This window comes from Acipenser ruthenus, chromosome 6, assembly GCF_902713425.1.
Source record: "Acipenser ruthenus chromosome 6, fAciRut3.2 maternal haplotype, whole genome shotgun sequence".
In the NCBI taxonomy this organism is placed as follows: domain Eukaryota; kingdom Metazoa; phylum Chordata; class Actinopteri; order Acipenseriformes; family Acipenseridae; genus Acipenser; species Acipenser ruthenus.
In genome coordinates, this window is record NC_081194.1 from 55468051 (window position 1) to 55481755 (window position 13705).

The following is a 13705-nucleotide window of genomic DNA, read 5'->3' on the forward strand; positions in this document are numbered from 1 at the left end:
ACTACTCCAACCCTTCCTTATTTGCATTCATCTCCTTTACAGGGCAATATTTTGCAGAATAAACACAAATAGTACTGTTATACTGCCAGACATTTCATATACATGTATTAACACGTCTCTACACTGTAGACAGGCCTTTCCAAGACACCCATTAAAGGTACGCTAGCCAATCAAGGAACTGAATATCCAAACTCACATCAGCAATTTCAAGAAGAACTAATGATTCTGCCACCTGTGCCATCAAAGAAAACAAGGGATATCCACATCTGCACAGACTTTCCATCAAGAGGACAAATAAAAAAAACAACAAGTTAAGAAACCTGAAATTGAATTATTCTCCCCACACTGAGACACATTGTACACATTGAACTTTAAGTGGTAAACCTCTACTGAAAAAAAACATATTGGATTCAATGAAATGCAGATAAGGCTCCACAGTAACAGGCATACCAAATTGCTTTTTGCCTCCAACCAGGACAGCATCTTCTTAACACAGCTTATGTTATTAAAAAAAAAAAAAAAAATCATTGCTTCCAGTTCCTTCGCTGCATCCAATTACGTACTGAAATAATACAATCAATTCAACTGCCTGAAAGTGATATGGAAAAGAGAAGATAGACCTACCCTTTTTCTCAGGTTGTAGGTAAGCAGCAGGTTTCTGGAGAAATGGTTGGAGAAGGCTGTATAGAACTCAAGAACTTTTTGTAAGGCATCCCGTTTAATGACGTGCAGGTCGCAGTATGTGAGGGCTCTGACGTTGGCACAGGCCTGCGCCAAGGTGACTTCCTTCCAGAATACATCCCCAAACACGTCTCCCTTTCCTACAGAGAGAAGAACACATTGTTGTTATCACTTTTCATTTTCAAAATGAATCCTTGTGGATTCTCGCTAGAATCCCCATTAATGAAGCTAAACAATTAAATTAATATTTTACAACTAGTAGCATAATAGGAATAACCAAATCATGTTATATACTGTACTGTTAGACAAAATGTAACAATAACCAGTTCAACTTTTAATGTGGAAAGAAATGAAGTCATCACTATATATTGGAAATTGGCATTATGATGGTACTTGATGATATGTTATTATAAGTCCTACACAATATGATTGAATGAACATCAATTATACTGTAGTTACCAAGTAATTGCAGAATAGCAGAACAAGCAAAGAACAATCTGCCCACTATCAAATTTGTAGACAATTACTTTTTGATTATTTAAGTGCATGATTTGTTGTAAATATTTCAACTTGCATTGTATCTGCATTTTCCCCTGCTAGTACCTTTTTGTCAATCAGTAAAACATTATTTTAAATGTTTTATATGGTTTTTAAAATTCACAGAGGCTGCATATTGGGTCCATTTCTGTTGTGTACTGAAGGTTAATTATACATTTTCAGAAGAAAAAAAAAGTCATTGAATTTCAATACTCAGAATATTAAAAATAAACTCTCAGTACAGCTCTTCTAAATTAAGAAATCATTTCGAGTCCAATGCTTTTTTTGCTGGGAAAATGCAGGAGCCAGCTCTCACAGAAAATCAATATGGCTTCTGGAGAAAAGTCATGTGGATTACAAGAACAGTATTCATTACTGGTCATTATTGCATAGTTGAGCTTTTCATTGTGTTGGTAAAGATTTCAAAGGGATTTGCACTGCTCTTCCTGTCATTGTTAAGTAGAACTTGTCCTTGTTAAAGGTGCTGTTGCTAAGGTTTTAAAAGTAATGTTCTTACCTCTTATCACTGAATGCTACACTGCTCATCTCTGTATCTATACTAAGAGCCTAACCTGGATGTGGCTGAATTATGTGTGGTATGGCATTTCCTGACTCTTGTGGCTTGTGTAAATGGTAGTAATACTAGTATTTGTTATGTAAGCAATAACCTACCACATATCTTACCTCTCGCCAGGGTGCGTTGTGAGGAACGAGGCCCCACGCAGAGTGCCTTCAACTACACTCTGTCGTGGGTGAGTGTGCTTATAAATTTGGTCCATGTTTATTTTGCAAAAAGGAAAACAAAAACTATAATTTTTAAAACTTTAAATGAATTTGTATTGAATGTATCCTTCCACAAAAACGGATTACTGCTGAATTAACTGTTCATTTATTTTTGTGGCTACGCATTTGTATTTACTTATTTATGTATGTTTACACTGCTGCTGGAATGTATTGTTTTTCTGTAAATAAAACTACACAAAATGCACAGTAAAACTGCTTACCTACAAGTTTTTATAAACCCCAAGCCTTTGTGTTTGTCCTCACCATCAGTTAGGCTCAGGGACAGGCAGGCTTACTTGCTTGCTTGCTGGGTGTCACTCAACACAAACAAAACTGTTTACTGCACTTTAATACACACTGATGTCTGCAATGACTGTACTTTTGTTTACTTTATTACTTCTTGCACTGACTTTAAAATCATGCTCTACACCAGCCAGCGGCAACGCCAGGGGGAGGCGAAGGGTGACAGGTGGCACCCCTTAAATATGTCAACAAGGTGCAACATACTGGTTAAGAATTATCATACAAGTCTTTTTTTTTTTAATTTAGTCTTTGCCAGTTATTTTTTAATATTTTCTCCCAATTTGGAATGGCCAATTATTTTTTAGTCTCAGCTCACCGCTACCACCCCTCCACTGACTCGGGAGGGCGAAGACGAACACACTCTGTCCTCTGAAGCGTGTGCCGTCAGCTGACCACATTTTTATCACACTGCGGACTCACCATGCAGCCACCCAAGAGCTACAGCATCAGAGGACAACGCAGCTCTCAGGCAGCTTACAGGCAAGCCCGCAGGCGCCCGTCCAGACTACAGGGGTCGCTGGTGCGCGGTGAGCCAAGGACACCATGGCCGACCTAACCCTCCCTTCCCCCAGGCGCTCGGCCAATTGAGCGCCGCCCCCTGGAAGGTCCCATCCTCGGTCGGCAAAGGAATAGCCTGGACTCGAACTCACAATGTCCAGACTATAGGGCACATCCTGCACGCCACACAGAGCGTCTTTACTGGATGCGCCACTTGGGAGCTCAGAATTATCATACAAGTCTGAAAGACATAATAAAAGCAAAAGGAGGACACACAAAATATTAAAGCAGTGGTGCCTACACTTTTGTCATGAATAAATCCATCCATCCTTCCATTATCTGTAACTGCTTAATCCTATAGAGGGTCGTGGTGAGCCAGAGCCTAACCTGGCAGACACAGGGTGCAAGGCAGGACTACACCCTGGATGGGATGCCAGTCCATCGCAAGGTAACTAAGGGTCAATTTAGAGAGGCCAATCCATCTAGCGCATGTCTTTGAACTCTGAGAGGAAACCGGAGTACTGGGAGAAAACCCATGCGCACACGGGGAGAACATGCAAACTCGACAGACAGACCCCCGAGGCTGGAATCGAACCCAGGACCCTGGAGCTGTGAGGCAGCAGCGCTAACCACCGCATCACCGTGCCACCCCGTCATGAATAAATATTTTTTTACAAGGATTGTTTGTTAAACTACCAGAAATTGTGTAGTTTGGTCTTTCTCATATTAATGAGTGGCTAATGTTAACAAAATGCTTCTATTTAACATGTTTTCTTGAATTATCTTAAAGTGTAGGGTGTCAGTACTTTTTTTTAGCTACATCACTTTAGAATCTGTCAGTTTCTTTTGGCTTCACATTGCATGACAGGCGCTAATTTCTAGGTGATAAACATATCCTATGGTATTCAACATTATACAATAATGATACTTATGTATGGAATATAAAAGTATTAGTATTATGTACTGTATCCCATTATCAAATTGACTGTTTTACTCAGTGGTCCGCTGTATAATTCAGCTGTCTTCAGAGCAGCTTGTCATTTGAGATCCACTGCTTCAGCAATATGGAGTCTCAGAAAGATGAATTTGTATCCCCTGATGGAATCAAACAACTCTTAGTCTCTGTGTAGGTGTGTTCTTTATTACAGTATTTTCAGAAATAAAATGAAAGCTGACACAAGTGGCAGCAATTAATGAGGTTACTACTGGAGTTTCATCCTAGAAGTCAAGGTTAGGCCATATTTCTTCTAGGTTTTAATCAGCTGTCAACCAATCAGTGACATTTGACTTTTGTGTGGGAGGCTATTTGTGGTAGCAGGTCAAGCTAATTCGGTATAAAATCTCATGGTGAAAGGAGTATATGCTACAAACTGCACATTGGAAACCCCTTATAAATGCAGGAACAATGTGCCCTATCCACAAAATATTTATTCATTAAAAGAATGTTGCTGCAAAACATTATTGATCCAGAAAAAAACATTCTTAAAAAAAAAAAAACACACACATTAGTAGAACATAGGGAAAGATGTGGGCTGGGATTGGACAGCCAACCATGCGTACACTTCACATAATCAAGCCAAGTGGATAAGCTATGGTTCCTTGGCTACCCTGTTAGCCGTACATTATGTTGATGAAGCACATTGAACAACAGCGGTTCTCTTTCTTCCACATTATACTACAAAGTGTATGCCTTAACGTTGCACAGTTAATCTAGTGGCTAGGCTAGGATTGGATCCTTAGATCTCCTTCAGGTTCAGTTGCTAGACTTTGCTATCATTAATAATTTTACCATATTCACTTTTAAAAAAAAAAGACAAATACTGAACATTTTTGGGAGAAAACATTGAGCGCTTTTACTATTTTCATTTGGAAAGCGACCAAAAAAACATTTTAGCATTTTAAAAAGCATTTTATTCTAACACAGGCATGGGGAAGAACCAAAAACAGACAATAGGTCCTCAGGGACACATAACATTTTAAATTTCCCTTTGTCAGCTTTCAAAAGCGAACAAAATCATCTTGAAATTACTTAGGTGGCCATAAACACTATTCATCAATTAAAAAGGCAAGTGCCATTTCAAAGCATCTGTCTGATATTTACTCTTAATGTGTGACTGCACGTACCAATTAACTCCCACTTAACCATGCACATTAAATATACAGTATAAAAAGGAATTTGCAGATGCTTTAATAAGCAAAGAACTAAAAGCGATTCAACAGAAGGAAGAGGGGACCAGATATAATATTGTTGATGCTAAAAAGAGGGAAAAAAATAAAACATTTTTTGGGTTAGGACTTCTTTAAACAGACAAACCAAGCATCCATGGTTGTTAGAAGAGATTCATTTCAACAGACATCATAGACAGTCCTCATGTCTCCACCAGGGCTTCAGGGTCAAGCAACCCAATTAAGAGAATTAATTTGTATTGAACTATTAAGGACAAATCAGGTAAATGCTACAAAGCCATATACACCTCAAAAAGCTATTGTGCAATTCAAGCAGCACAGAGATGTATTCACTACATTGAATCAAAATACTCTTCTTAATGGTAAATCAATGTTTGAATCGTGGTCTGAATCAAAGCCACCACCCTCAACTGATATCATGTCAAGTTAGAAAGGTGGACTGTGAAAGGAAAACATAATAGCCATCAGCCAGATCGCCAATAAGGCAATTCACTTTTGAGTACACTGTATGATACTGATGTAGGCTCACAGGGTCACACATGTATAACAGAAAAATTTCTGTCTGGTTGATGTACTTTTAACTTATCTGTAGCAATCCATTTTTACAACAATTATTTTATACTGATCCATCCATAATCAAAATGGCTATACAAAGCTTTCTAAAGAAACTGTTACTGGTGGCTCTTTAGGGGGGGGGGGGGGGGGGGTCATTTTTTTTTACAAAGGTGTGTTACCATAACAAATATGACAGTAATCATGTGTTGAAAAATTAAAAATTAATACATGCATGTCAACCATTTTTTATACAAAACAGGTGACAGCCATTATCTAAACTGCACTGGTGTGCCTCTATCTCTTATCCTGGTCCTGTTTCATGATGCTGAACTCCAAAGGCAGGATATCCTCTGGAGACTGGCAGTGCTCTGATTGATTCATCCAAACATCTACTGTAATAATCCATTGTGTGACTGGGAAGTCTTAAACTAAATTAAGGGGGACTGTGTTTGTGAAGCTATGGTGAGAAACTGACTCTATGCTCTAATGAAAATAAAAAGCGTTCATCAGGAGTCTGAGGACTTTAGGCAACTCAATCTGGCAGGTAATGCGTACTGTTGAAGATTTTTTTTTTTCTTTACCGGATTGTATTGAGTGCCAAACACCAAGCCACTGTTAAAGGGAGTTTCAATACCTGTAACTTTATTGGCGCAATAACCAGTATATAGTATTTTGCCTTCGTCAACATAAAAAAACATTTTTTTCTTTAAGGTTGGTTCAATGTGCATTTAATCAGAAGAATGGTAATACACAATATGGCCCATTCCTGTCTGATTCTATTTTTTGCTCATGAGTTAAAGACAAATGTCAGTCAGGGACAATTACATCAGTGGGTTATTTTGGAAGATGCAGTATTTAAAAGAGGACGACAATATTATAATAAGATAAGTCTATGATGCGTTAAGTGTCTTTGAATACACAGAAAATTGTTCCATGGTAGCCTCAATTGTGGACAGCAAGCACCATAAATCAGCCCATTTATAGCATAGGAAATCTTACACTATTTTTTGCTTTCCAAAAATACAATTTAGTCAATGCTGAGTGCTTTAAGACCTTAATGCACTGTAGACAATATTTCCAAAAGGCACCAAGGCAATTACATTCATGAATCAATAGTCATGGGTCATTCACTGGTAATTATTTTTATTCCACAGTAGCACCAAATTTAATTCATGGTATATAGCATATTTTATCTGTTGCATTCACATTCAAATCAACCTCATATGGTTTAAACCCAATTCACCTTGGCAGTTTTGATTCTGGCCAGGATTAATAGTAAACAGAATAATAACAACAAATATATAATAATTAAAGCGACGATCTTTTGAATATTATATTGTTTGTTTCCCACTTAAAAATGATACCTGTATTTTGAATAATTACGAATTACATTTACCACAGATTATGCAAAGGAATGTTAGGTATCTGTGTCGGGGTACACACCACCCTTGTGTGTATGTTGTGTTACTTTGTATTGTATTATGATTTAAATGTATTGTTTAGTGTGTAAAAACACAATGTTTTGTTTATTATTTTACAGCATGGGTGGGATTAAAATTCCCCATCCATGCGACACTCGTGCAGAATGTGACTGTCTCCAGATTGATTAATTTATTACTAATCTGGAGACAGTCACATGTATATTTATGTGGGATACAGCGCCTCCACAGACTCAGGAACAGTACTGCGGGTGAATTATTTTTGAAGAAATTATTTTTTATGTGTTTTTTTTTTTTTAAAGGAGTGGAGAGAATGGAAGAGGAGTGGTACTACTGTGGGAAGGAGAACTACCACTGGTGGAAGGACTGCCCAGAAGTCCAAGAATGGTGTGGGCTGTGTGAGCATATCGGCCATTTATGGCAGAAGTGCCCACAGCCCAATGGGTTCTCCTGGGAGCCAGAGGAGGAGGTCTCTGTTCTGGAGGAAGCACGTCCGTGGTGCCTGCACTGCGCAGAGGTGGGACACTACACCGGAGACTGCCCCTTTCGGAAGGAGAGAGAAGTGCAACCTGCCCAGAGAAAGAAGGGGAGGAGCGGCGGTTCACAGAAGAAGGGGAAGAAGCAGGTGCCAGCTCCAGAACCCAAAACGGGGGAGAATCCAGTGCCCACGAGAGGGGGGCCCCCCGAGCATCCAGTGCCCACTAGAGGGGGGGGGGGGGGCAAGCGTCCAGTGTCCACGAGGGAGGAACCCAATTGTCCAGTGCCCACGAGGGAGGAGCCTGAGCATCCAACGCCCACAAGGGTGGAGAACGAGGAGTGAATGTCCTGGCGGAAGATGTGGGCCTGGATGATGGACCCTGGGGTGCTAGGCCCTCCCAGTGATGATCAACCTGTTGTGGGCCAGAGATGGAAAGCTGTGGGAAGACTGGGAGCGACAACATCGCCCAGCGTCCCTCCCAGACATAGCAGCCATGGTGTTCAATTACCTGGCTGCAGATATGGGAGTCGACCTACTGCTCCAACCTCCACAGGCAGTAGGCACGTCCACGCCAGGGCCCAGAGGAGAACCGCACCTGTCCCAAGCGACTGAGGGAGAGCCGCACATGTTCCCAGCAACCAAGGGAGAGCTACACCAGACCCCAGTGACCAAGGGAGAGCTACACCAGTCCCCAGTGACCGAAGGAGAGCTGCACCAGACCCCAGTGATAGAGGGAGACTACCTGCTGCTCCCGCCTCCACCGTCAGGGAAAGACTACCCGCTGCTAACAAATAAGGTAACTACCCGCCCAGTAACAAATAAGGTAACATGCACACTCTGTTTATTTATAGAAAATAACTTGTTATGGATTTCACACAATGCACTATGGAAAGCGCATTATAAATGCAGATGCTGTATTTGTTATAGGGAGCTCTGAGAGTGGAGGTTGGAGATAGGAGTGGTAGATTAGAACAGCAACAAGGAGGAGGGTCTCAGGCAATGAAATAATGCAGACCCTTTTACTGGAATCAACCTATATATAAATCCTAAGGGAAGAGCTTGGACACATTCCAGGAGCTGAGAAACATCCATCAGATATCAAATTCAAAGCTACAAGTACGAATGGGAAAGGGGGAAAAACACTCATGTTCACTACAGAAAAGACCTGGAACAACTTAAAGGGTACATCAGCACTACATGAAAAATAAAGCATAAAACTATCATTTATGCTTAAAAAAAACACCAGACCTTTTATGCTATTGAGAAACGTCTCATTTAACAAAACCACTTTATCATATTCAACATGCAACAAAACCACAGTTACCAACTGTCACAGGATGATACAAGTGGAAGGGCTGTCAGGCGGCAAGGTAGGGTGAAAGCGCTACAGTGCATATTTATTAAACAAAACAAACACAACAAAATAAACAGTTTAAACAAAAACAGATCTCGCACACACAGGATCCGAGATCTACACTCTCCAGAACCCTAACACCAACTAAACCTGTGCTCTCAGTGCTCCCTTATATACACACACCTGTGCAGCAATTTACACCCACTTAATCAATTAAACCCTCCACCACATTCTCACATGTTTTTAAAGTGCTAGTGAATTAACCCTTTAATTACCCACCACTACTACAAAACACACATATACAAAAATACACTATATCCATAGGGCAGTACCCTCATTCTGCCACATTCCTCCCCACTTATGTGCGTAACACATACAGGCCCTCAACGGGCCACCTCCCCCCCACCATTTCACAGGATTTGGGAGGGAGGGTGGGAGGAAATGTTGGGGACCAGCCAACCCCCGTCAAATACTAAACGGGCAGGGCCAGTCCTCTCCCCTTGTGAACCCTGCCGTCTGGAATCCGCTGGCGGGTGGCCCAAGGCGCTCTTGTATGCATTCCTGTCATTTCTCGAGAAAGTCAGGAGAGACAAGGTGACAGTTCTCCTGGTGGCCCCCAGATGACCCAGGAGAATCCGGTTTTCAAACCTTTGCCAGCTGCTGCGAGGCCAGCCCTGGGAGATCCCACTGCGCATGGATCTCTTCAGTCAGACTCCAACTGTGGTCTGGCTCCTGAATGGGACCATCTGTCCACCTTAGGGCTCTCAGACGCAGTCGTCAGTACACTGCAGAACGCTAGGGCCTCCTCCACAAGAGCATTGTACGTCTGTAAGTGGAAATATTTTCAAAATTGGTGCAGGACCAGAGGTCATGACCCCATTCATTGCCCTACAGCAACTGTTAGAGGCAGGTAGATCCCCTTCTACGTTGAAAGTGTACCTAGCAGCCATATCTGCATGCCATGTCCCCGGGTGCTTATATACTAGCAACCTGTTTTCTGAAGGGTGCTCTACAGTTACGTCCTTCTAAGAGTCTAGACGTGGTATTGGAGGCTCTCACTAAATGCCCCGTTTGAGCCCATACATCCCATAGAATTGAAAAATCTCTCCATGGAGACAGCCTTTCTATTGGCTGTCACCTCCGCTAAGAGGGTTACTGAGCTACAGGCTCTGTCAGTGCACAGTTCCTGTAAGCGTATTTGGGACAATGGAAACAGGGTATCGTTGCGCATGGACCCTGCTTTCCTCCCTAAGGTGATTACAGCTTTTCACTTGAATCAGTCAGTGGAACTGGAGGCTTTCCATCCCCCTCCTTTAGTGGCGGTGACGGACCGGAGATTGAATTCCCTCTGCCCTATTCGGGCACTGACAGGTTATGTGGATAGGATGAGAGCACTGCATCGGTCTTACCATGGTGAAAGGACCCTCGGTCAAGCCCTCTCCAAGCAGCAACTGTCCCATTGGATTGTGTCTCAACTGCGTACAATAATGCCAGCTTACCCCCACCTGGCTTCATGGCCCTCTTTAAATACAGATGAGTCCTATGATCCTAATAAGCTTAGAAATAGGCACGTGGTCTATTTTATCACATGGGGCTACCAGATCCCTGATAGTATACAAACCATTCATATTCCTGATAGAAGCCTGGAATACTAATCACTATTATCAACTTGCACCTTGTTGCTTCACAATTAGGCTACTTGAGACAATACCCAAACTCAGAAAACACGAGCAAAGACTCAACACATTATTAGTACATTGTACCTCACCTCAGTAAAACCACAAGCTGTCTCTGCAAGGCATAATTCTCTCCTCTCAAGTGAAAGACTGTAAGCTATTCAAACATGTTTTTATTACATTTCATATTTTTAATATATATTTTAAAAAATGTAAACACTTGGGAAATGACAGCTGAACCCCCAGCTATTTCTGATAGGAGTTAATAACAATATATGAAATAATACCAGAATATAATTCACATTAATCATTTAACCCCCTTTTGAATTTCTTTAATTGTATTTTACAAATCCGTAAAAGGCACTTGTCAGTAAATGGCACTTCAGTGCCGCAGCAGTGGGTGTTATTTTATGATAGTAAAGAAAGGGTTATACTAATATTTCAGATGTCAGTAAAAAAATAACCGTACCATTAATTAAACGAGCATTGCATCAAAAAGGATGCTTACAACGACTGTGTAAGATTGTAGAATGATATTATTAGACACATTCCAAATTTTTTCTTACCTAATTCAGTCCCTCCAGGATTATGTGAAAGAAAGCTAAATTATACGATATTTGTTACATGTTTTAGGTGTCAAAAATGAGAAATTATGCGACAATGTATGCAACATTAATTTATGGAATGTTTAAAGCATCTCTGTGCTGGCACTGTGCGTAAAAATTGAAATCAATAAAATAAATAAATAAATAAATAAATAAATCTCTAGCATAGTGCCCAATACAGAACAGCTTCACTTTGTTCTTACTGGTTGCATTGGAAGTCTTTATTTGTTTGGACAGTCAGCACTCGGATATCCGTTACCCAGATACACGTCAGTCGCATTTTACCGTCCTGGTATTAAGAATAAAATCAATCACCATTATAATGCACCTACCCGTCACACGTGATTTCCGACTCTGTCACCAGTTTTCTGATACAAAGCCCATCTCTTCAATGTTACAGTGTACTTGTTTATCCATCACAGCCCGCGTTTTCTTTTTTGTTTGTTTTCTTGCAATTTCACCTGACTAAAATGCAGCAAAAACAAAGCGAACGAGACAAGCTACTGTAATGTAAAAGTTAATCATTGAACAGGTTTAGATACTGTGATGCATTTTTTTTTTTTTTTAATTCTGTGCTCTTTAGGTGCTTTTGTGCATTTTCATTTGCAAGGGAACTGTGACATTAGGGCCTTATTTCAGCACTATAGTCTGCAACTTTGAATACTGACTTTGGATACTGTTTTAATTCTAGAAACCTGATATTTTTTAATCTTTTGCTAAGTATTGTCTTTTACGTTTTACGCATTTCTGTGCATGGGTAACTTTTTTATTTCATTTTGCTGTTGGGTCGTTAATGGGGAATTTTACATACTGCTACAATACGTACTTGATTTAAAAGTATGTACTGTATTACAGTCCACATGTCCACAGTCGTCTCTTTTGGAAAGTGATATTTTCAGAATCATATCTGAATTAAAATTCTTCTGTTGAAAATATAGTACTGTACCAGTAAAACCAACTACAGTACATCTAAATGGAAGCCTACTTATTTTAAAACACAGTCATTTCAGTTATGTATTTGACATTGTATCTATTTTGTGTTCCCTGAAAAAACAGATAAGGGTTGGAACGGGCCAAAATGAAATAATCAGATATGTGTCACACTCGTTTAACCGGTCGGATATTTGAGTTCTGACTGTATCTCTTTATTTGCAGCTTCATTATTTTTATGTGTACCAGCGATCGGGAATTATTTACCAAAAGAAAAAAAAAGAGCATTTCTTGTATTGTAAACTTGTTTGGCAGAAGTTTACAGTATTTGTGAACGCCAAGCACAGACGTGTTTTGTAGCCGAATGGCATTTATCAGTACTTTCTCTAACTGAAAATGTATCCATTTCAATAACTGCTACAGGCTTTCATATCAGTAACAGCTCACACAGTTCGGGTGCAATACAGTGTTTGTCATAGCAACAGGACATGAGTGGAGCACTGGGGAAGTGAGGATTGGGGTTCTTAAACCTATGAGGATCAGTGTCTTGCAAATGTTAAAATACAGTTTTCATACAGATACAAAATCTGAATAATTACAATTTTCAAAATGATGCGCAGGACAACAAATTGTATTTCTTGCTGGTACTTGTATTGTAACACTTGAAATGTATTTGCTTACGATTGTAAGTCGCCCTGGATAAGGGCGTCTGCTAAGAAATAAATAATAATAATAATAATAATAAATTATGCAAGGGAGTATTAATGATGTGATTTTTGTATGCAATCGCATAATCCTGGAGGGACTGCTAAATGTGGCCATCCAGGTTGACAGCACATGTAACTGGAGCGCTACTTGTACCCTCGGCTTTATGTTGCGAACTCCAGAGATGGTTAAATGTAATTATTTGTTACGTGTTTCCAATAAGATTGCATCAAATTGTGCCAATAGGCTATTGCTATGATTTCCATTCAAGTACTGTTAATATGTGTTTTGGTTACCCTTCCTCACTCAGCAATCTAGTATCATTAGCTTAACTGTAATGACTCAAGTTACAACAAAATATATCTGGTCAAAGAGAAGTCATATTTACTATAACTGTAATAAGAGAAGTACCTTTGTATTAAAAAACTTCTCAACAGCGGGATTGAATGCCATAATCTTAAGACTGTAAACTAAGGCTTTAATGACTGTGTTACATGTAGACTTCGGCTTGCTGACAGTGTAGGATTGTGGTTCAATTTCTTATAATTACAACATGCAGTCTCTTATTGTCATTATAAATGATTGTCAATAAATTATAATTAAGACTCGAATGACTCATAATTGAAACTTAACCAGATTCCATTTGTTTGATTCCAAAGCACAATCTTACACGTATTAAACTTCTGTTGTATTTAGTCATGTAAGGTGATCACTAGCATCAAACAGATTTAAGAGAATGGCCAAGTTAACTGTTTCTATTGGGAGCTGATGGTATATGACTCCTTCAGGCGGTTGATAAGAGGTTTGGATGTGTTCAGAATCGCAACTCGGGTCGTCTATATAACTACCCTTCTACTTATACTGAAACATATAGTTTAAAACAAGATGTGGCACCTTTTATCTGTTCTTATGGAATTGGCCATAAACCAATTTCCATGAAGACAGGTCATTATGTTTATCACCCAGCTATCATC

At 39.9% G+C, this 13705-nt stretch overlaps 1 protein-coding gene across 4 annotated transcripts in view; it reads right to left on the reverse strand.

Moving 5' to 3' along the window:
• Window positions 1-13705, reverse strand: part of LOC117411469 (potassium voltage-gated channel subfamily H member 1-like) — a 122018-nt gene that overhangs the window by 65084 nt on the left and 43229 nt on the right. For all 4 annotated transcript variants that reach the window (XM_059025547.1, XM_059025546.1, XM_059025545.1 and 1 more), the window contains one exon: window positions 625-821. In XM_059025547.1, the coding sequence (XP_058881530.1) occupies window positions 625-821 (197 nt within the window). The remainder of the gene's footprint in view (window positions 1-624; window positions 822-13705) is intronic.